The sequence below is a fragment of the Lontra canadensis genome, unplaced genomic scaffold, assembly GCF_010015895.1.
Source record: "Lontra canadensis isolate GAN:19392208 unplaced genomic scaffold, GSC_riverotter_1.0 scaffold25, whole genome shotgun sequence".
Classification (NCBI taxonomy): domain Eukaryota; kingdom Metazoa; phylum Chordata; class Mammalia; order Carnivora; family Mustelidae; genus Lontra; species Lontra canadensis.
The window spans coordinates 13,398,993-13,418,692 of record NW_022631019.1 but is presented as its reverse complement, the minus strand read 5'-3'; the positions used below and the strand labels follow the sequence as shown (position 1 = coordinate 13,418,692).

General features: G+C 43.7%; 1 protein-coding gene across 8 annotated transcripts in view; it reads left to right on the top strand.

Moving 5' to 3' along the window:
* UBR4 (ubiquitin protein ligase E3 component n-recognin 4) overlaps positions 1-19,700 on the top strand; it is a 133,661-nt gene that overhangs the window by 11,303 nt on the left and 102,658 nt on the right. For all 8 annotated transcript variants that reach the window (XM_032863583.1, XM_032863585.1, XM_032863584.1 and 5 more), the window contains exons 8-18: positions 52-176; positions 3,088-3,212; positions 3,801-3,860; positions 3,946-4,136; positions 8,498-8,597; positions 8,732-8,869; positions 9,331-9,448; positions 10,299-10,486; positions 11,640-11,799; positions 11,918-12,003; positions 19,290-19,459. In XM_032863583.1, coding sequence (XP_032719474.1) covers positions 52-176; positions 3,088-3,212; positions 3,801-3,860; positions 3,946-4,136; positions 8,498-8,597; positions 8,732-8,869; positions 9,331-9,448; positions 10,299-10,486; positions 11,640-11,799; positions 11,918-12,003; positions 19,290-19,459 — 1,461 coding nt within the window. The remainder of the gene's footprint in view (positions 1-51; positions 177-3,087; positions 3,213-3,800; positions 3,861-3,945; positions 4,137-8,497; positions 8,598-8,731; positions 8,870-9,330; positions 9,449-10,298; positions 10,487-11,639; positions 11,800-11,917; positions 12,004-19,289; positions 19,460-19,700) is intronic.

Sequence of the window (19,700 nt, the reverse complement as noted above, 5' to 3'; positions counted from 1 at the left end):
AAGGGATTCAAGGAGACACTTTGGTTAACCTCCTTCTCTGTCATGTTGTAGTTTTCATTCACTGGTGATTGATGTAACCATGGCATTGGATACCCTCTCTCTCCCCGTGTTGGAACCTCTCAATCCTTCTCGTCTGCAAGATGTGACAGTCCTCAGCCTAAGTTGTCTGTATGCAGGTGAGGGGTTGTGATGTCTGATCTCATTTTCTCAGTTCAGTGCACATATACTTTCTGGAAGCCATGAGGTCACCCTGCGTGCTCTGCTCTCTTCCCTTTCCTTGAGCCCTTTCCCCTGAGGATCATCTGCTGTCTCGTCTAGGTGAAAGGAGGTCTCCATAGGAATCTTGTGAATTATACTGCTGTTGCACAACTGTTGGCACGTGATGTGCGTATTTGCTTTCATAGTATATGCAGATAGTAAGTGTCTGCTGTATGGAAAGCAAAATGCCAAGTACTGTTGGGATTTTGAGATAAACAATATGTAATCCATGCTGTCAAGGAGCCTATATCGAGAACAGTTAGGACCACATGGAATAATATACAGTAGGGGGTGATAAAGGCAATAAGAGAAGTGTAGAGTAGTTGGGTACACAAAGAAGGGAGAGATGGAGTCTTGCTGTGGGAGCAAGTCTGAGGAAGCCTTTACAGAACAGGTGGTATCTGTTTATATTGATAAATACAGCAGGTGTTACCCTTCATGCTCCCCCAAAACCCCTTTTCCTGTTGCTCATGCTGCCTCGAGAGTGGGGTTTGACAGCTGGTGTTTGCTCTCTTTTAAGTTGCTATGACAGTGACTTTTTAACTCAATTCACTGATCCTTGGTTTTAAATACTGTAGTCCTGTATGTCTTGGAAGGTATACCAATTTCTGATGTTTACTTGGTTCTCTGAGTGAGGATTTGAACAGCTTTGGCAACCTGACCTTGGGGACACCAATAAATGCTGAGGTTGATCATCTCCCTACTTTCTTTCAATAGCTTTATTTTGAACATCTGGATGCAAAAGGGATATAAAGAGAAAGGCACTTTAAATTGGGTAAAACAGTAGTAATGAAGGAATTCTATAGGGTAGGTGGGATTGCAACTTGGCTATCCGGAGGTAGAGGCCGAAGCAGGACTCAAAATATCCTAGAGTTTGGGGGAACATACTATATAAGTGTGTGGAGGGAAGGGATGAAGGGAGAGGATATGTGATTGGTGGGTATTGTATAGCCAGAGAGAAAGGAGGACACAATCACAGAGGTCTTAGAAATGCAGTCTAAGTCATTTGGACAATGTCCTATAAACAGTAGAAACCACTGAAAATTCCGAGCTATATTTAAGCAGCAGTGTGCAGGATATTTTGGTGTGGGGAAATTTGGAGGCAGGAAGCTTTGTTAGGAGGATTTTTTGTAGTCATTCAGGCAAGACACCATAAGAGCCTGAGCTCGGGCAGCAGCAGGGGAACGAGAAAGCTAAAGGTACGTGGGAGAATGTGTAGCTAAAGGTACGTGGGAGAATGTGTTCTTCCCCAGCTCATCTCCAGTGCTCATTTCCTCATCCTCTGTCTTTGATTTTTTGCAGTTTTTAAGTTGGGATTATTTAATTTTTAGGAAATTTCTTGAGTATCACATGGCTGTCCGTATACTTAGTTAATATTGGTTAGAGAGTCCTTAAAATTTTTTAGTTGGATTAAAGATCCCAGGTTTGGGTTGTTGAAATTTGATGGCCTGGGATTTGACATAAAGACAAGGATTTGGCCTTTGTGTCTTTGAGGAACACCAGACATGGAATGTTTTTCCCCATAATCTTGGAAAAATGGGAAATCATTTTGTGATGTTTTAAAGTTAATAGGTTTTATTTTATTTTATTTTTAAGATTTAATTTATTTATTTGACAGAGATCACAAGTAGGCAGAGAGGCAAGCAGAGAGAGAGGAAGGGAGGCAGGCTCCATGCTGAGCAGAGAGCCTGACTTGGGGCTCGATCCCAGGACCCTGGGATCATGACCTGTGCCGAAGGCAGAGGCTTTAACCCACTAAGCCACCCAGGCGCCCCAATAGATTTTATTTTTAAAGCAGTTTTAGGTTTACAGAGAAGTCGAGCAGGTTTTACAGAGTTCCTATCTATCCTCTCTCCCCAGTACCGTTTCCCTTATTATTCATGTATTGCATTGCTAAGGTAATGAACTTTGTTATAATGATGAACCCAGTATTTGATATACTATTATCTGAAGTCCACTGTTTATGTCAGGGTTTCCTTTTGTTAGGCAGTTCTGTGGGTTTTGACAAATGTATGATGTCCTGTACTTATCATCACTGTGACACAGTGTAGGTCCGCTGCTCTGCAGTTACCCCGGGCTCTGCCTAGTAATCCTGCTTTCCTGCCCGCGCTGCCAGAAACCACTGAGCTTTTTACTGTCTCCGTGGTTTTAACTTTGCCAGAGTGCCCTAGAACTGGAACCAGTTATACATTATGTTGCCTTTACAGACTGGCTGCTTCTTCTTGGAGTGCGCATTTAGGTTTCCTCCCTGATTTTTTTTAAAGATTTATTTACTTATGTATTTGACAGACAGAGATCACAAGTAGGCAGAGAGGCAGGCAGAGAGAGAGGGGGAAGCAGGCTCCCTGCTGAGCAGAGAGCCCGATGTGGGGCTCGATCCCAGGACCCTAGGATCATGACCCGAGCTGAAGGCAGAGGCTTTAACCCACTGAGCCACCCAGGCGCCCCATCCTCCCTGATTTTTTTTTTATGACTTGATCGCTCACCCTTTTTTATTGCTGAATAATATTCTCTGTGTGCGTGTGCCACGGTTTGTGGCAGAGCATCTCAGTTGCTTCTCATTGTTGGCAGTTATAGACAAAGCTATAAGAAGTGCTTGTGTGCAGGTTTTGATGCGGATGCAAGGGTTCAGCTCGTTCAGGTGAATACTCTGGAGTGTGATTGCTGGACCGAATGGTAATGCTGTCTAGTCTTGCTCTTGTGGACATTATTCTCAGTTGTCAAATCATGGAATGGCTTGGGGGTAGGTTGTATTTTCTGTTCCTGTTTTGGTGGACTCCTGGGACTGTGCCATGATTGGAATCTCTGCATCTTTCCCTCCTCCTCCAGGTGTGAGTGTGGCAACTTGCATGGCCATCCTGCATGTGGGTAGTGCCCAGCAGGTGCGGACGGGGTCCACGAGCTCCAAAGAAGAGGACTACGAGAGCGATGCGGCTACAATTGTCCAGAAATGTGTAAGCCGGGTCCCCTGGCGCCGGGGGTCTCTGTCGTTCAGTGAGGACGTAGTACCAGGTCTACCCTCTTTCCGGGGAGAGGAAAGGATGTGGAGTCCTCTCCATACCCTTCCCCTCAGTAGCAGGTCTGAGAGGTGGGCATTCACATGGTTGGCTCTGCGGAAGGCACTGCGTCATCGTGGTGGCAGTGGGCCTTGTGAAAGATGAGTCACTCAGTCTGCACGTGTGCCGAGGGCTTGCTGTGCGTCACTGCGCTTTGAGCGGAGGCCTGCGGTACAGAGATAGTCTCCCAGAGTGGTGGGTGCGTAGGATGCATCCCTGTGAGGTGCTGTGATCTGATGGGGGCCTGGCTGTGTTGCTTTAGGTTGTGTGGGGGAGACATCTCTGAGAAGGTGAGCCGTGAGCTGAGTGTAACAAGGAGTCAACACCATGTGAAGGTCCAGGAAAGTGTGATGGAATCCTGTCATTAGAAAGTGACTTGAGGATATTAAATTCTCCAAGTGAAAGTAATTCGGGTGGGATTAAAATTTGTAATGAAATAAGTCAGCTCGCTCAGATTTCTTTCTGTGTATGTTTGATGTTGGACAGCTTGAAATCTATGACATGATTGGACAGGCGATCAGCAACTCCCGGCGGGCTGGTGGAGAGGTAAGAAGTATGTCTCTGCTACATTCCTGTCTCATAGCTCGTAAGATCTCCATGGTCATCCTTGTCTTTTGTACTTTTTCAACAGCACTATCAGAACTTCCAGTTGCTGGGTGCGTGGTGTTTGTTAAACAGCCTTTTCCTCATACTGAACCTCAGTCCCACTGCCTTGGCCGATAAGGGGAAAGAGAAAGACCCACTGGCTGCACTCCGAGTCAGAGACATCCTTTCTCGAACAAAAGAGGGAGTGGGCTCTCCTAAACTGGGACCTGGGAAAGGGTACGTGTCTACTCGATTGCTGTTCATGTTGTGTGTTGTGTCACTGCCATTTTGTTATTGATGGGGAGCTAGGGTAAGCCCTCTAATCTTCACATCAGCGGAACTGTTTGCTGCCGTACCTGGTTAAATTTAACAACTAAGGTAGTGATCATTGTCTCCTCTCTACATCATAGCTGTGTGTTTTTGGACAAATTGCTCATTTTTTTCTGAGTTTGCTTATCTCTAAGAGGGGAAAATGTCTGTGTTAATGTAACTTTCAGGGTTTTTATGAGGTTCAAATCAGAAAAAAATGCCTCTGTTTTGTAAAACGGGCTGGTGTGACTTGCAGTTAATTACTCATCTGCATGTTTGACCTGTGAGGAGGATTGTCAGGTCCTCTTGGCTTGCTTCCTAGAACATTTGCTGCCATCCTCATGCAGTCTGGACAGTAAGCCCTGCTTGCTCAGAGAGGAGCTAGAGATGGGACTTCACGTGGTTCGAGGTTTTATTTTCTAAGCCCAGGCATTTCTGGATTTTATTTAATTTTTGAGTCCCTACCACGTGCTGGGTGGGCTCTTCTAGGCATGGAGGATGTAGTGCTGTTCACAGCAAATGTCTGTGCTTTCATGGAGCTTATTTTCTAATTGGAGCAACAGTGAACACAAGTACACTAGTAAGTTCATGATTGATTCTCATAGGAGTGTTATGAAGAAAAATAGGCCTCAGCTAGGGGCTGGAGAGTGACGGGGGTGTTATTTTAGTTAGGATGATAAGGAATGGGCTCTAAGGACAAGGTGGAGAGAACATATGTGAGGTGACAGAGTGAGCCTTGCAAATTTTGGGGGTACAGTTCAGATTTGGAGGTGGAGGTATGGTTAACTTTTTTTTTTTTAAAGATTTTATTTAGTTATTTATTTGACAGACAGAGATCACAAGTAGGCAGAGAGGTAGGCAGAGAGAGAGAGAGGAGGAAGCAGGCTCCCTGCCGAGGAGAGAGCCCGATGCAGGGCTCGATCCCAGGATCCTGGGATCATGACCTGAGCCGAAGGCAGAGGCTTTAACCCACTGAGCCACCCAGGTGCCCCAACATTTTTTTTTTTTTTAAAGATTTTATTTATTTATTTGACAGACCACAAGCAGGCAGAGAGGCAGGCAGAGAGAGAGGGGGAAGCAGGCTCCCCGCTGAGCAGAGAGCCTGATGCAGGGCTCGACCCCAGGACCCCGGGATCATGACCTGAGCTGAAGGCAGATGCTTAATCTGCCTGGGATCGAGCAGGGCTTAATCCCAGGACCCTGAGACTGTGGCCCGAGGCAAAGGCAGAGGCTTTAACCTACTGAGCCACCCAGGCACCCCATGATTGACATTTTTAAGGATCAACAAGGTCAGTGTGGCTGGAGTGGAGCCCTTGGGGAGAGTGGTAGAAAGTTATGTCAGAGAGGTAGCCAGGGGCCAGATCTGCCTGGGCCAAGTGTAATCTCTAAGTGGTGGAGGGTTTTCCCCAGGGGAGTGATCTGATCTATTAATTCTTAGTGACCCAAGAACCCGGCTGGTGTGGGAATAAGACTGCAGGGTCTAAGGCAGAAAGAAGGGAGAGTAGTTGGGAAGCTCATGCATTATTCCAAACGAGAGACGAAGGGACTTGGAATAGGGTGCTTGTGGGAAAGGCAGAGAGAAGAGGTCAAAGCAGCATGTGTTTGGAAGGTACAGCTGACAGGATTTGGTGATGGCTTGGATAGTGAGTGTGAAAGATATGACATCAGAATTTTTTCGCATGAGCAACTGGGTTGTATAATTTATGGAGACAGGGAACACTGACGTAGGGCTTGGGTGGCAGGAAGGGGAAGAAGTATAGAATTCCGTTGTTACTGTGCTGAGTTTGAGATGACTTTCAGACCTCTCTTTGTGAGATGGTGAATGGGCTGTTGGTATGGATGTCTGGAGCTCCAGGAGGAAGTCCAATTCTGGACCTCATTCAACTGATTATTCACTGAGTATCTTCTCTGTCCTGATCTCTGTGTCAGTTCTGGAATGCTATGATATATATTAAAAAAACAAAAACAAAAAAACCCACATTTCTAAGAGACGTGAAGAGGTCATGTCAGATTGTATCTAGAGAGTATTCTAATCAGGGTATTTGGCCTGGGCAGAGAAATCAAGGCAGGTTTCCTTGAGGAAATGTTAAATGAACTGAAATTTGAAATAGACGTTGGGATGGTAGATATTAGATACCAGACAAAGAAGGGAGTTGAGCATGTTCCAGAGAGAACAGTAATTTGTGATTTTTTGAATTTCTGTCTTCACACTTGGCACTGTAGCAGGAAATGGGAGGACGCCAAAAGGTCTATCCTTCAGAGTAACAGTAATGTTTAAAAAACAGTTCTTGTTTCTTGACATTGAAAAAGAAAATCTATACCTTATGTAAGTTAAAAACCTTAAGAAAGGGGAAAATAAGTCATCCTAAATTCTACCTCCCAAACTGGTTAAACACTCTTCCAGACATTTTTCAGTGCACATGATGTGCACAAGATGTGTATGTTTACAGAACAGGATTGCCGTTAGAAAATATCGTAGATGGGGTGCCTGGGTGGCTCAGTGGGTTAAAGCCTCTGCCTTCGGCTCAGGTCATGATCCCAGGGTCCTGGGATGGAGCCCTCTTTGGGCCCTCTGCTCAGCAGGGAGCCTGCTTCCTCCTCTCTCTCTCTCTCTCTGCCTCTCTGCCTACTTGTGATCTCTGTCTGTCAAATAAATAAAATCCTTAAAAAAGAAAAAAAAAGAAAAAATATTATAGATAACTTTTCAGTGGTGCCGTTTCGGAATCACTAGGAGTGTTTAATGGTTGGCGGTTTTCCACCATATTAACATGCCGTTGTTAACTAATTACCCTATTGAAGTACTTATTAGGCTGTATTAAATTTCTTGTGTTGATAAACTATGCTTTGATAAATTTCTGAATGTAAATCTTTGTGAACTTGTTTAATTATCTCCTTGGGGTAAATTTCCAGAAGTATGATTGTTGGAACAAAAGGGCATACTTATGTAAAAATTTGCAGGGTTTTGCTAGATTATTCTGATGGCACTCTCACTAGCAGTTTGTGCGCATGTGCCCATTTCTCCCGGTCATCTTTAACAGTGGCTGTCATTAATCTTCATCTTTAAAAGAGAAAGATGGTATTACATCACTCCTACTTATGTTTCTTTATGAGTACTGCTGTAACTGTGTGGTTGTTGTTTTTTTTTTTTTTTAAAGATTTTATTTATTGATTTGACAGACAGAGATCACAAGTCAGCAGAGAGGCAGGCAGATAAGAGAGGGGGAAGCAGGCTTCCTGCTGAGCAGAGAGTCCGATGCGGGGCTCGATCCCAGGACCCTGGTATCATGACCTGAGCCGAAGGCAGAGGCTTAACCCACTGAGCCACCCAGGCGCCCTGTAACTGTTTTATACCCCCGTTTTTTCTTCAGTATTTCTCCTTTTTTCTTACTGATGAACATGAGCTCTTTGTGTATTAGGTGTACTAATTTTTGTCCTGTGGTCATTTGAACAGAAAGAAAAAGATTTACTCACATTTAAAGTGTAAAACTTTGTTTTTATTCTCTTTAGTTTATGACTAGATACTTTATAGAAGTTGGTGATTTTTATCCTTTTTCTTCTCGAAAGAATGACTTTTTTTCTTAATTGATGAGCAGTTTCTTATAGAGGCTGTCACCCTGGAACAGCCAGATGGAAGAGATACCTAGGGCAGGGTGTGGGGAAATAGCGCAGAGCATCCCTGCCCTCCGACACATACCATTCTTTTATTTCCCTTTGTTTGTCAGCCCAGAAGCTCTCTGAAAAGAGGGACTTTTATTATTATTTTTTTAATTTTTTTTTTTTTTTTAGAGATTTTACTTATTAGAGAGAGTACAAGCAGGAGGTGTTGCAGGCAGAGGGAGAGGGAGAAGCAAGCTGTCCACCGAGCAGGGAGCCTGATGCAGGGACCCTGAGATCATGACCTCAGCTGAAGGCAGATGCTTAACCCACTGAGCCACCAGGCACCCAAAAAAATGACTTTTTAAAAAGTTCGACCAACCTTTGAATGCCATCATCTTTCACATCACCCTGTAAATTCGAACCGATAGTTTGAATTCCAAAATGCTGGAGTTTGGAAGCCTTTCTGTAGTCCTGGAGTTCTTAACCGGAAGCCTGTGGGTCCTGAGGCAGGCTGTGAGTGGGCTTCAGGGAGATTAAGCTTTTGAAATTACATGTAGATACTATGTGTGCATTTTTTTTCCTTCTGGGGAAAGGTCCATAGTTTCTGAAAGGGGTCAAGGCCCCAAATGGCAAGATGCCCTGTTTTCGAGGTTGTAATTTGTTTGTTTGCTGTCTTGTTTGTGTGTGTGTAGGCACCAGGGATTTGGGGTGCTCTCCGTAATACTGGCAAACCATGCTGTCAAGCTGTTAACCTCTCTCTTTCAAGACCTACAAGTGGAAGCTTTGCACAAGGTGAGGGCTCGTGCTTGGGGTCAGCATCTCCATTGCTGGCTTCACTTCTGGGGGAGCACCCATGAGCCGTCCGATCCTGTTACTTCCTGCTCAGTTGGAGGACTTGAATTCTCTTTTGCTACGGTTCCCTTAAGGGCTGGGAGACAGATGGTCCTCCTGCGGTCCTGAGCATTATGGCCCAGAGCACCTCCATCCAGAGGATCCAGCGGCTGATTGACTCTGTTCCACTGACAAACCTGCTGTTGACATTGCTCTCAACCTCCTACAGAAAGGTGGGTGGTGTCAGTGCTTCTGAGAATTGGAAGCTCTTACATAATCCTTTCAAAATGGTGGAGAAGATTGTATACCGTGACCTTCATAATCTCAAGAGTTGTGGTAATGGTTTTGAAGATGAGCAAAATTCTTAAGTGATTGCACATTTGAATCTGTTGTTGATTGCAGTGTTGTGATGCATATGACAGCTTGGTGCCTTGAGATGGTTGTCGTGCTGATGCAGTAACTTAGAGGGCGCCCCGGAAGCACTTCTGGTTCAATTCTTGTCCATAGCTTTGGCTTTGGAGTGCCTTGGTGGGATAAAGTGATCAGAGCCTAGAAGGAAAGGTGCTATTAGAAGGACTTTCTAGATTTAGAGGAAAGGAAAAGACACAGAGAAAGTGTCTCATGTGGTGAACGAGGTGAAGTAGGGCGGCTCCATTTTCGTGACCAGCAGTTACAAAGCCTCCTGCTTTCCTAGGCCTGCGTCCTGCAGCGTCAGAGGAAGGGCTCTATGAGCAGCGACGCCAGCGCCTCGACCGACTCAAACACCTACTATGAGGATGATTTCAGCAGCACGGAGGAAGACAGCAGCCAAGGTAGTGAGGGCTCTTTTTGGTCTCCAGGAGACAGGCAGCAGAGTGCGACGGGAAGTTCCCCCGTGGCTTCCGTTAGTGTTGTTTGCCGTCTTCATCTGCCTGGTGTGGATCTTAATTTTCTGTGCCCTCAAAGGTGATATCTTATTTAGGAGTAACTTGAACTGTGGAGACTAAAGGACAGAAACTACTCTCAGTGAAGCCCGGCTTGCTTTTTAGCCCTTCCCTCCAAGATCAGAATACACCTCCGTTCCTCCTTTTGTGTGGACCCATTTCGGGGCTCTCTTCTTGAGCTTTCCCAGTGAATCTCCAGAGGTTGCGTTTGAGGGATTTGGTTTGGCTGTTGTCATCGATGTGTGGCTTGGGGAGGAGCAGGGAGAGGAAGTCCAGACCCTGCTGCCATGAACAACAGGGCAAAACGAGCATTCCCTCTTGTCTTGGTTTGGAGATTGAATAAGAAAAATGTCTCAGGTTCTTTATAATTGGGTTTGTGGGAGTAATGTACAGTATTGTGGAAGGTGCAGCTCCCACTTTGCGCATTACAACTGATAGACGAGTAAACATTTATTTTTCAAAATGTTTGGCTTGTTGCCAGTAAAGTGACATCATTTCTCTTCATTGGGTTCCTTTAAGAAATACCAGTTTTATTGAGGTACAGTATACATGCCGTAAAATGCTCCTGCTTTGTGGGTACATTTGGATGCGTACTGGCAAATTTATGCAGCCACGAAACTACCACCTGAAATCAAGATATCCTTGTGTTCCTTTTGACGTAGACACTTCCACAAAACAGATGGACTGAAAATTTTGTAAAAATGTGTGATTTTTATTACTTATTTCTTTCTCTGTTCAGATGATGACAGTGAGCCTATTTTGGGGCAATGGTTTGAGGAGACCATCTCCCCCAGTAAAGAGAAAGTGGCACCTCCGCCCCCTCCCCCGCCCCCTCCGCTGGAGAGCTCTCCACGAGTTAAAAGCCCCAGCAAACAGGCCCCTGGTGAGAAGGGCAACATTCTGGCTAGTCGCAAAGATCCTGAATTGGTAAGAGTGAATTTCTGAGGTTTAGGGGGAGGGACAGATGGGGAGAAGGGGTGTGAAAAGCAGATTGTTTGAACTAAAACATTTTGTAGGTTGGATTAACTGTAATATTTAGATATTTTTTCTTAAGACTTACGTGTACCCCTGGTGTTTGAGTTGTATTCTTGGTATTGTTTCTTTGATTGAGAGTTAGTAACATGACCTTTGGAGTTAGAAGTGGGTTTGAATCCTGCTTCTGCCACTCCGGGCTCTGAGACTTTGGGCAAGAGTCTAAAACTTCTCCAAGCCTCAGTTTTATCTTCTGTCATATGGGAGTGATTATATCTGCCTTTAGGGGTGTTGTGAAGAATGAAAGAGCCCTTAGCGTAGGTGCGGTCCATCCTGAGGGCTTGCTAAATTATTTGTTCAAGCAGCGTTTCTAGATGATGTACTATGTGTCAGCGCTGTTCTAAAGCTAGATTGATAAACAAGGCAGATATGGAGCACACTTTCATACAGCTTCATCTCATCAAGGTTGTGGACATAAAACATTCACACAATAATTCAGTTCATTTTGAGAAACAAAGAGCTGAGAATTTCGTGTGTGTATAATGATCATACAGGTTTCAGAATTCCTTTCTATCTTTTTTTTTTTTTAAAGGTTTTATTTTTTTGTCAGAGAAAGAGAGCACAAGCAGGCAGAGTAGGAGGCAGAGGAAGAGGGAGAAACAAGGCTCCCCGCTGAGCAAGGAGCCAGAGGCGGGACTCAATCCCAGGACTCTGGGATCATGATCTGAACTGAAGGCAGCTGCTTAACCGACTGAGCCACCTAGGCGTCCCGGAATTCCTTATTTCAGTAATGACCTTGAGCTGAAGAAATTCAGGGCCTTAGAGGAATGACAGAAGCAAGTCCATCTAGAAAACTCTGTCTTCCCATGGTGTTTTCTGAAGTCTGTTGTGTTCAACTGGTGCCCTTTTGTGTAACTGGTAGGATTATGTGGGAAAGATTGTCATAATTAAATTTTGTCCCACCGTAGGGGATTTAAAACCTGACCCTTTAATTCATGGCTTTTGTTGCATCATATCTATGGGTGGGTTTTAGTTCTCTTTATATTCAGGGTTTGGAGGCAGTCAGGGCTTATGGACCTGATACAAGGTTCTTTATGTTTTTTTTCAGTTCTTAGGCCTGGCTTCCAACATTTTGAACTTCATCACTTCTTCCATGCTGAACTCACGGAACAGTTTTATCCGAAACTACCTGAGTGTGTCTCTTTCCGAACACCACATGGCCACCCTGGCCAGCATCATTAAGGAGGTGGACAAAGATGGACTCAAGGGTCAGTAGGCAGGATAGGGGCCTGCTGGATTTTCCCCCAGTGACATTTGGCTGTTGGCAGGGAGGTGTGATGCGTCAAGGGGCTGCTTGAATAACAAGGGTCCTTATTTGCTTTCCAGGTTCATCAGATGAAGAGTTCGCTGCTGCTCTCTATCACTTCAACCACTCCCTGGTAACTTCTGACCTTCAGTCTCCCAATCTGCAGGTTTGTCTGCACCGATACCTTCGGCCAAGTGCTGTGTGTCTGCTCCCAGTAGGCTGTAGTGTTCTGATTACAAAGGAACATGGCTTGTTGTGGAAACACCTTCGCTGGGGAGAGTTTGAGAGATTATTCTAATATGTTCCGCTGCCCCATCAGGATCATTTCAAGACAGAAAAAATGTGTTCTTTATCCTCAAGTCGTTCAGTAAGCTTAAAGCAAAGGAAAAACTACAAAACCAGCTCCTAATGAGTGTCCTAGTAGACAGGTGGGCAAAATAGGTAAGAGGGCAGTTTATAAAAAAGGGAAATATCAGTGGCTAACAATCCTAGGAATTGCTTAACTCCACCGGTAATCCAAGGAATCCATGTTGGAAATGTGTTTTAAAAGAGTCATTCAAATTACAGGAGGTAGATGCTTTCTGATACAAGCTTACTTGCAAACTCACCAGCAAAATAAAGCCTAGGATCTTGATTGAGGCCTTAAAAAATCTGAGGGTTTTTTCTCCCCACTAGTAAGTGATGTCTTGAATCCTGTATCTCAAATTCCCCCTTTCATTAGTTTTATATATATGCTTAATTTTACATTTATATTCTTTAAATTTTCAAATTACTTGATTGCTTTTAGCTTTATAGTAAATGATACCATCCTCTCTATATATAGTCTTGTTGGGCTTTCTTTTTTCATTTAGTATTATTTTCCAAGATGATATTGTCAAGATTCATCTGTGCTATTCCTAATTCTGTAGTTCTTGTTTTGCCATATGCTGTGCCATTGTGTTTGTGACTGTACCAACTTATTCATCTCCCCTCTGCTCCCACTGATGGACCTTTTGGTTGTGTCAGGGTTTGTTGCTACTCCGGGTGTTGCTGTGATCCTTGTACGTGTCCCCTGGATAACCAGGGGGTTCTCATGGGCAGATAACTGGGAGTAGATCTGGTAGGAAACTGAGTATGTGACTGTCTACAGGTAATGCCAGACTGCTCTCTCAAGTGGCCGCACCAGTGCGGCACCTGGCTGGTTCAGTCTGGAAGAACAGGCGACTCTTGATCTTGGGGTTGTGAATTTGAGCCCCACATTGGGTGTAGAGATTACTTTAAAAATTAAAAAAAAAAAAAAGCACCAAGTTTTACCATTACCAGCCATGTGTCAGATTTATGGATTCACTTTTTCTCCCACCATTTGACAATGTGATGTTTTTTCCCCCCAATCCCAACGTGAGGCTTGAACTCATGACCCTGAGATCAAGACCTGAACTGAGTTTAAGAGTCCGACACTGAACTGAGCCACCCAGGTACCCCCACAGTGTCATATTTTAATAATAATTTTTTAATGTGGTCAGAGTTAGTGATTCTCAATCTCTTAGTGTGCATAAAGATCCCTGGGGAATTTATTTAAAATGCAGATTTCTGTTGCAGCTACCCTTCACTTCCCTGAGAAGAATTAAATTTGGTAGATCTCTCCAGTAGTTTGCCCTAAGATTGTTGTGAAAATTTTTCATTATTCTTAAGATTATTTTGGTGGATTCTCAGAATCAGGACACAGTTCAGGGTTTTGCACTTCCCCCAAGGGAACAAAATCTAGGAATCTATTTCAAAAGGTTAAATGTGATTTTTAGCATCCCAAGTTATTTGAAAAATTCTTAAAAATTTATTTAATTGTTTAAAAAGATAATTATAAAACCTATTTATACATACCTAGTGTTAGATGAAAAAAATTGCTTTGGGGGTGCCTGGGTGGCTCAGTCCATTAAGCATCTGCCTTCAGCTCAGGTCATCATCCTGGTGTTCTGGGCTCAAGTCTGGCTTCGGGCTCCCTGCTCAGCAGGAAGCCTGCTTCTCCCTCTCCCACTCCCCCTGCTTGTGTTCCGTCTCTTGCTGTGTCTCTCTTTGTCAAATAACAGATAAAATCTTTTTAAAAAAAATTATAAAACCTATTTATACAAACATTGCTTTGGGGGCACCTGGGTGGTACAGTCAGTGGAGCGTCTGACTCTTGATTTTAGTTCAGGTTGTGATCTCAGCGTTCTGAGATCGAGCCCCATGTCAGGATCCATGCTCAGCGCAGAGTTTTCTTGGGAGTCTCTCTCTCTCTCTTTCATCTTCCACCCCTCTCCCCTGAGCATGCACGTGTGTGCACTCTAGAACTCTCTATCTCTCAAATAAGTAAATGTTAAAAATATGATTTTTTTAGCAGGAAAGGGAATATAACTTGAGTGGTAAAGTTGTTGATGTGAGATGAAGAGAACAAAATGCTTCAGTTAATATGTGGCCTCTAGCACCTTCTCAGACTATATATGGTCAGGATGTCCGGCCAAAGTTAGCAGCTCCTTGCTGAGATCTAAATTTATTTAGGGAAGTTTCAAAGTTCATGGACTTGGCCCTTTCCTGCCTAAACTTGTCCAAATAATGGGGGAAGAAATACTTTCCGTAGAGAATAGGAGTTCTTAAGATTCCTGTAATGATGTTGCCCTCTTAGCATTTAAAAAATAATTCCAGACCTTGTGTGGACGTGCAGCTTGGCCTCCCATAACCACTGACTTTATGGAGAGCAAATTATCAAACCTCCCTCTTCATTCCATTTCCAAACATGGGACTTTAAATTCTTCCCTGAAATTTCATTGCTATCATGGAAGAAAGTGAAGGATGGCTAATGTAATTTAACTACCTGCTATTGATACTGTTTCTCTGGAATCATGTACAGAGTTCTTTTTTTTTTTTTTTGGAGAGAGAGAGAGAAATAGAGCACCTGTGTATGGAACTGGGGCAGGGGCAGCAAAGGGAGGGGTAGCGAGAGAATGTTAAGCCAGCCTTACGCACAGCCCAGAGCCCTGAGATTGTGACGTGAGTTGAAACCAAGAGTTGGACGCTTAACTGACTGAGCCACCTAGGCACCCCACATAGAAAGTTATGTACCCAAGGTGTCTAACTTGCGCTGCAAGACATACACAGTGTCCTTTAAGGGAGGTTAATGAAATGGACCCCACCCAGTCTTTGAAAGAAAACAAAAGTAAGCTGCATCATAAAAATTTTCTTCATCTCTCAGAGTAATAAAAAACTGGGTCTGAGCTAGTAAGACTGCTAGGCTTTCTCTCCTTACAGAAGAAATTGAAACCTATTTATTGAAGATGACTTATGAATATGTAGCAGAAAGAAGACTTTCTGCCAAAAGGCCACGTGCTTGGTTGGCATGGCCTCTCTGTTCTTTTCTTTCAAATTTGTTTAATAGAGCAGTCTACTAAGATGATTTGTGTCTTCTGAAGCCAAATGAGAAAGCAGGCTTTGTCTGGCTTCCTGCTGGCATTTTGCTCTATTGGCCATTGGTGATTAGCTCAAACTCTAGCCCTGGTTGGAGATAGAATTGGAAGGTTGGGGATCCAGCCCTCTAGTTATGTGTTTGGTTCCTCTGGCAACCAGCCCCCATCCGAAGCTGTTTAGGGGCCTCGTTATCATAAACACAGGTAATATTGAGAGGGGCTTATTACGAAGAACAAAACGTGTTCTTACCCCGTCAGGAAATGACAAGATTTTAGGAGCTCTGTGTCAGGAGTGGGACAAAGACCAAATATGTATTTCTTCTTGTATCAGAATATTAATGTTGTATCACAGTGTCACAGGGAGTTAGTGTTTAATGGGCATAGAGTTTCAGTTGGGAAAAATAAAAGTGCTGGAGATGGATGGTAGTGATGTTTGCATGGTGTATATGTACTTAATGCCTCTTTAACTGTATAGTTAAAAATGATTTAAGTGGTAAATTTTATGTTACTTTATTTTATCATGATGTAAGTAAAATAAACATACCTGGCACATAGTACTAGTACCTACTAGAGATTAGCTGCTGTCTTTATTAGTTTGTTACTATTACTGTTATTCATTTTATATTTATTAACATATTTAATGTTTTATGTTTATTACTATTGTGTATAGGAGTATAATGATTTAATATTACATAGTGGTATATGTTTACTTATCCATTCACTGAGTATTCATTGAGCCCCTACTGTATGCCCGGTAGTGTTGTAGGCACTGTCGAAATCCAGATGACTGGGATTAGTTTGGGATCATGAGGAAAGGGGGCGATAAGGTATGGATAAAGGGCCTGCAGTAGAGATCTCGAGAAATTATTTGAATGGGGTAAAGGACCTGGATAGGAAGGTATTGAGATGCTGCCTGCCTTTTCAACCCAAATGAGACCAGAAGGGCGCTGTGGTCTCATAGAAAGGGGATGTCAGCAAGAACAGTTGGGTTGGTGGTAGAAGGAGCCGTATTGAGTTTGCAGGGAGCTCACCCTCCTAGGTTTGAGTCAGCTCTTGGGTTCTTTTCACTCATGGATAGCTTATTTATTGCACGTTTGCTCAGAATGATCCTCTGGGTTCTTGAGCTACATGAGATGCACTGTGTCATTTTCTTTTTGTTCTGATAAGTTATGTCTGCTTATCCACACCACTTGGAGTCCCTTGTGGTCGGCCAGCCTGGAAGCCAGTGTGCGGTACAGCTTGAGTGCAAAGCTTTCTTTTCATGAAGGAGTAAGCTAGAGGCAATGAGCTGTGGCGTTACCATGGGATTGTCTTGTTTCCTGTTGGAATGGAGAATTTTATAGCCCTTTTAGTCCAGTGAGAAAAGCAGTTTGTATGTTCTTGCATACGAGAATTACATATGAGTTTTGTATAAGAATTGTACATTTTATCAATGTTTTTAGTTAAAATAGTTATGACTACTATTATTAAAAAAATCATTTTAAGTAGGATGGCATTTTGAGGTGCCAGTGGGTTGAAGACATCTAGAAGGTAGTTGAAATGTGAGTCTGAAATTCAGTTCTTAAAAAATTAAGATGGAGGGGCACTTGGGTGATTCATTTGGTTAAGCGTCTGCCTTTGGCTCAGATCATGGTCTTGGGGTCCTCAGATGGAGCCCTGCATTGGGCTTCCTGCTCAGTGGGGAGTCTGCTTCTCCTTTTCCCTCTGTCTCTGCCTCCCACTCATGCTTATTGTTCTCTTTCAAATAAATTAAAAAATGCCCCCCAAAATTAACATTGACAATGGAGTTTTGGGAATGAAGCACTAAGAGGCAGTTGTTGAAGTAACGAGAACAGTTAGAGGGTTGGAAGATGGGACCTGAATGAGGAGGGTGGAGGAAGAAAGCCCAGGTATGCCGGCACTAAGCAGGGGTGGGGACGGGGCACCCGAAGGGCTGGAGGAAACGCTTTAAGCCAGGCCTTTGTGGGTGTGCTATGGTGCAGTTTTACTTAGAAAGTCAATTCCTCTTAGGGCTACTGAGAGTTGGAGTGGTTGGGGAAAACCAGGTTCTGAGGAATGTTTGCTCATTTCTTAGGGCCCTGAGGCCTGAAACAACTTCACACAAAACAAAAAATCCTCCTAAAAAATATGATATCAACATTATAACATCATATCCTTCCACCCAATTCATGATGTACATTTTTCCGTTTTCTTTCTAGTCCCTATCTGTATAGTTGCAGTTTCACAGTTAAAATCAGAATATCGATACATCTCTTTTTTCCGCTTTTTAAAATTTTACTGCTTCAAATATTGTTTTCTTTGGTCTTTATAGTTGCCACTATCATGGCTGCATGTTCCTTGATTTGAACACTTAGATTTTATTCTGAAAATTTTTTATTATTATTATTACAGGAGTGCTTCAGGTAATATTTTTTATATAGCTCAGGCATGTTAATTTTTTTGAATTATTTCCTTGAGTTAGGAGTTGAGAAAATCTTTAAGGCTGTATGGAGCATAATGATTAAGAATGCAGATTTTTGAGATTAACCTGGCTTGGACACTTGGGAATCATGTGTCTTAGGTCATGTTCTTAAACCACCCTGAGCTCTATTTCCCCCATCATTAAAATGGAGCACGTACCCACCTGACACTATAACTGAGCATTTCGAGGGACGGTATGTGTGCAGAGCTTAGTCTGTGATAGCTACCCAGTACATTTGAACTACTCTTTTTATTTTAAAAGATTTTATGTATTTGAGAGAGAGGGAGGGGGAGAATGTGCATGAGCCGGGGTAAGGGGGGCGGGAGAAGCAGACTTCCCACTGAGCAGAGAGCCTGATGTGGGCCTCGATCCTCAGACTCTGGGATCATGACCTGAGCCAGAGGCAGATGCTCAACCAGCTGAGCCACCAAGGCGCTCCATGAACTACTCTTGATATCTGTGACATTTTGAATAATTATTTCCAAGGAGTGGGGTCCTCTGGGATGTTTTATAAGAATATAATTTAATTTGACAGACTTAGAAATTTATCCTATATCCCGAGATAACTATGAAGCCAAGTGAGAAAGTGGGCCCTTTGGTTTTCCATTGGCATCGTGCTCAGTTTGTGTGTGTGTTCGAGAAGAAAAGTTGCAGCTTAGATAACTGAGCTGCAAGTCAAGCTCATTTGAAAGACGCGGTGCAACTGGAGGCAAAGACAACCCTGACTAATTTGGGGTGCCTTGACATCTTAAGAGGCAGATTTTCTCTGCTGATACTGCTGTGGAATACAAGCGGCTGGACCTTGTGCGTTTCAGGACCTTCCCACTCCGAGTGTTACTTGTATATAACTGGTTGTGAAAGAAGAACTGTCAGCCCGTTTGGATAGTCATTCAGATTCTGCTGTCTCAGTGCATCGCCCCTTTTAGGACCCCATGTCTGACACTAACTATAGTTGTGAACGGGGTTAGATTAGTAATTTTCCCTTTATAGTTTTCTTCTTTGTTGAGTGAATGACCTTTCTCCAAACCAGGTCTAAATCTGAATTTCTGCATGCTTTTTAAAATACTCTTCCAGGGGGCGCCTGGGTGGCTCAGTGGGTTAAAGCCTCTGCCTTTGGCTCGGATCATGATCCCAGGGTCCTGGGATCGAGCCCTGCATCAGGCTCTCTACTCAGCGGGGAGCCTGTTTCCTCTTCTCTCTGCCTGCCTCTCTGTCTACTTGTGATCTCTGTCAAATAAATAAATAAAATCTTTTTTTTTTTTTTAAAGATTTTATTTATTTACTTGACAGAAAGACCTCACAAGTAGGCAGAGAGGCAGGCAGAAATACAGGGGGAGGCAGGATCCCTGCTGAGCAGAGAGCCTGATGCAGGGCACAATCCCAGGAACCCGAGACCATGACCTGAGCCGAAGGCAGAGGCTTAACCCATTGAGCCACCCAGGTGCCCCTAAATAAAATCTTAAAAAAAAAAAAAAAATACTCTTTCAGCATTAAAGAGTAACATTTAGGGGTCGTGGGTAACCTTTGGCCTTGTTCTCTTTTTCCTCATGGTTTCTTGTATGTCTTCCTTGGCAGAACACACTGTTGCAGCAGCTGGGAGTAGCGCCTTTCTCTGAGGGCCCTTGGCCCTTGTACATTCACCCTCAAAGCCTCTCTGTGCTTTCACGCCTTTTGCTCATCTGGCAACATAAAGCCGGTGCTCAAGGTGATCCCGATGTCCCTGAATGCCTTAAAGTTTGGGACAGGTAAGAGAATTCCAGGAGAAGCCCTGCAGAGGTGGTTATGTGCTTTTTTACAATCTGTTTGACTTCTTTGTCGTTAGCCCGGGGCTCTGAGACAGGTGTGTGATGATAGCGGTACAGTAGTGCGGGCGGAGGAGTATGTTTCTGATGGTGTTGGGGGAAGATCCACTGTGGAAGAAGTGGAAATACCTACACTGTGGTCTGGAAACAAAATCACCCCTTAGCACATGGGGGATATGGATGC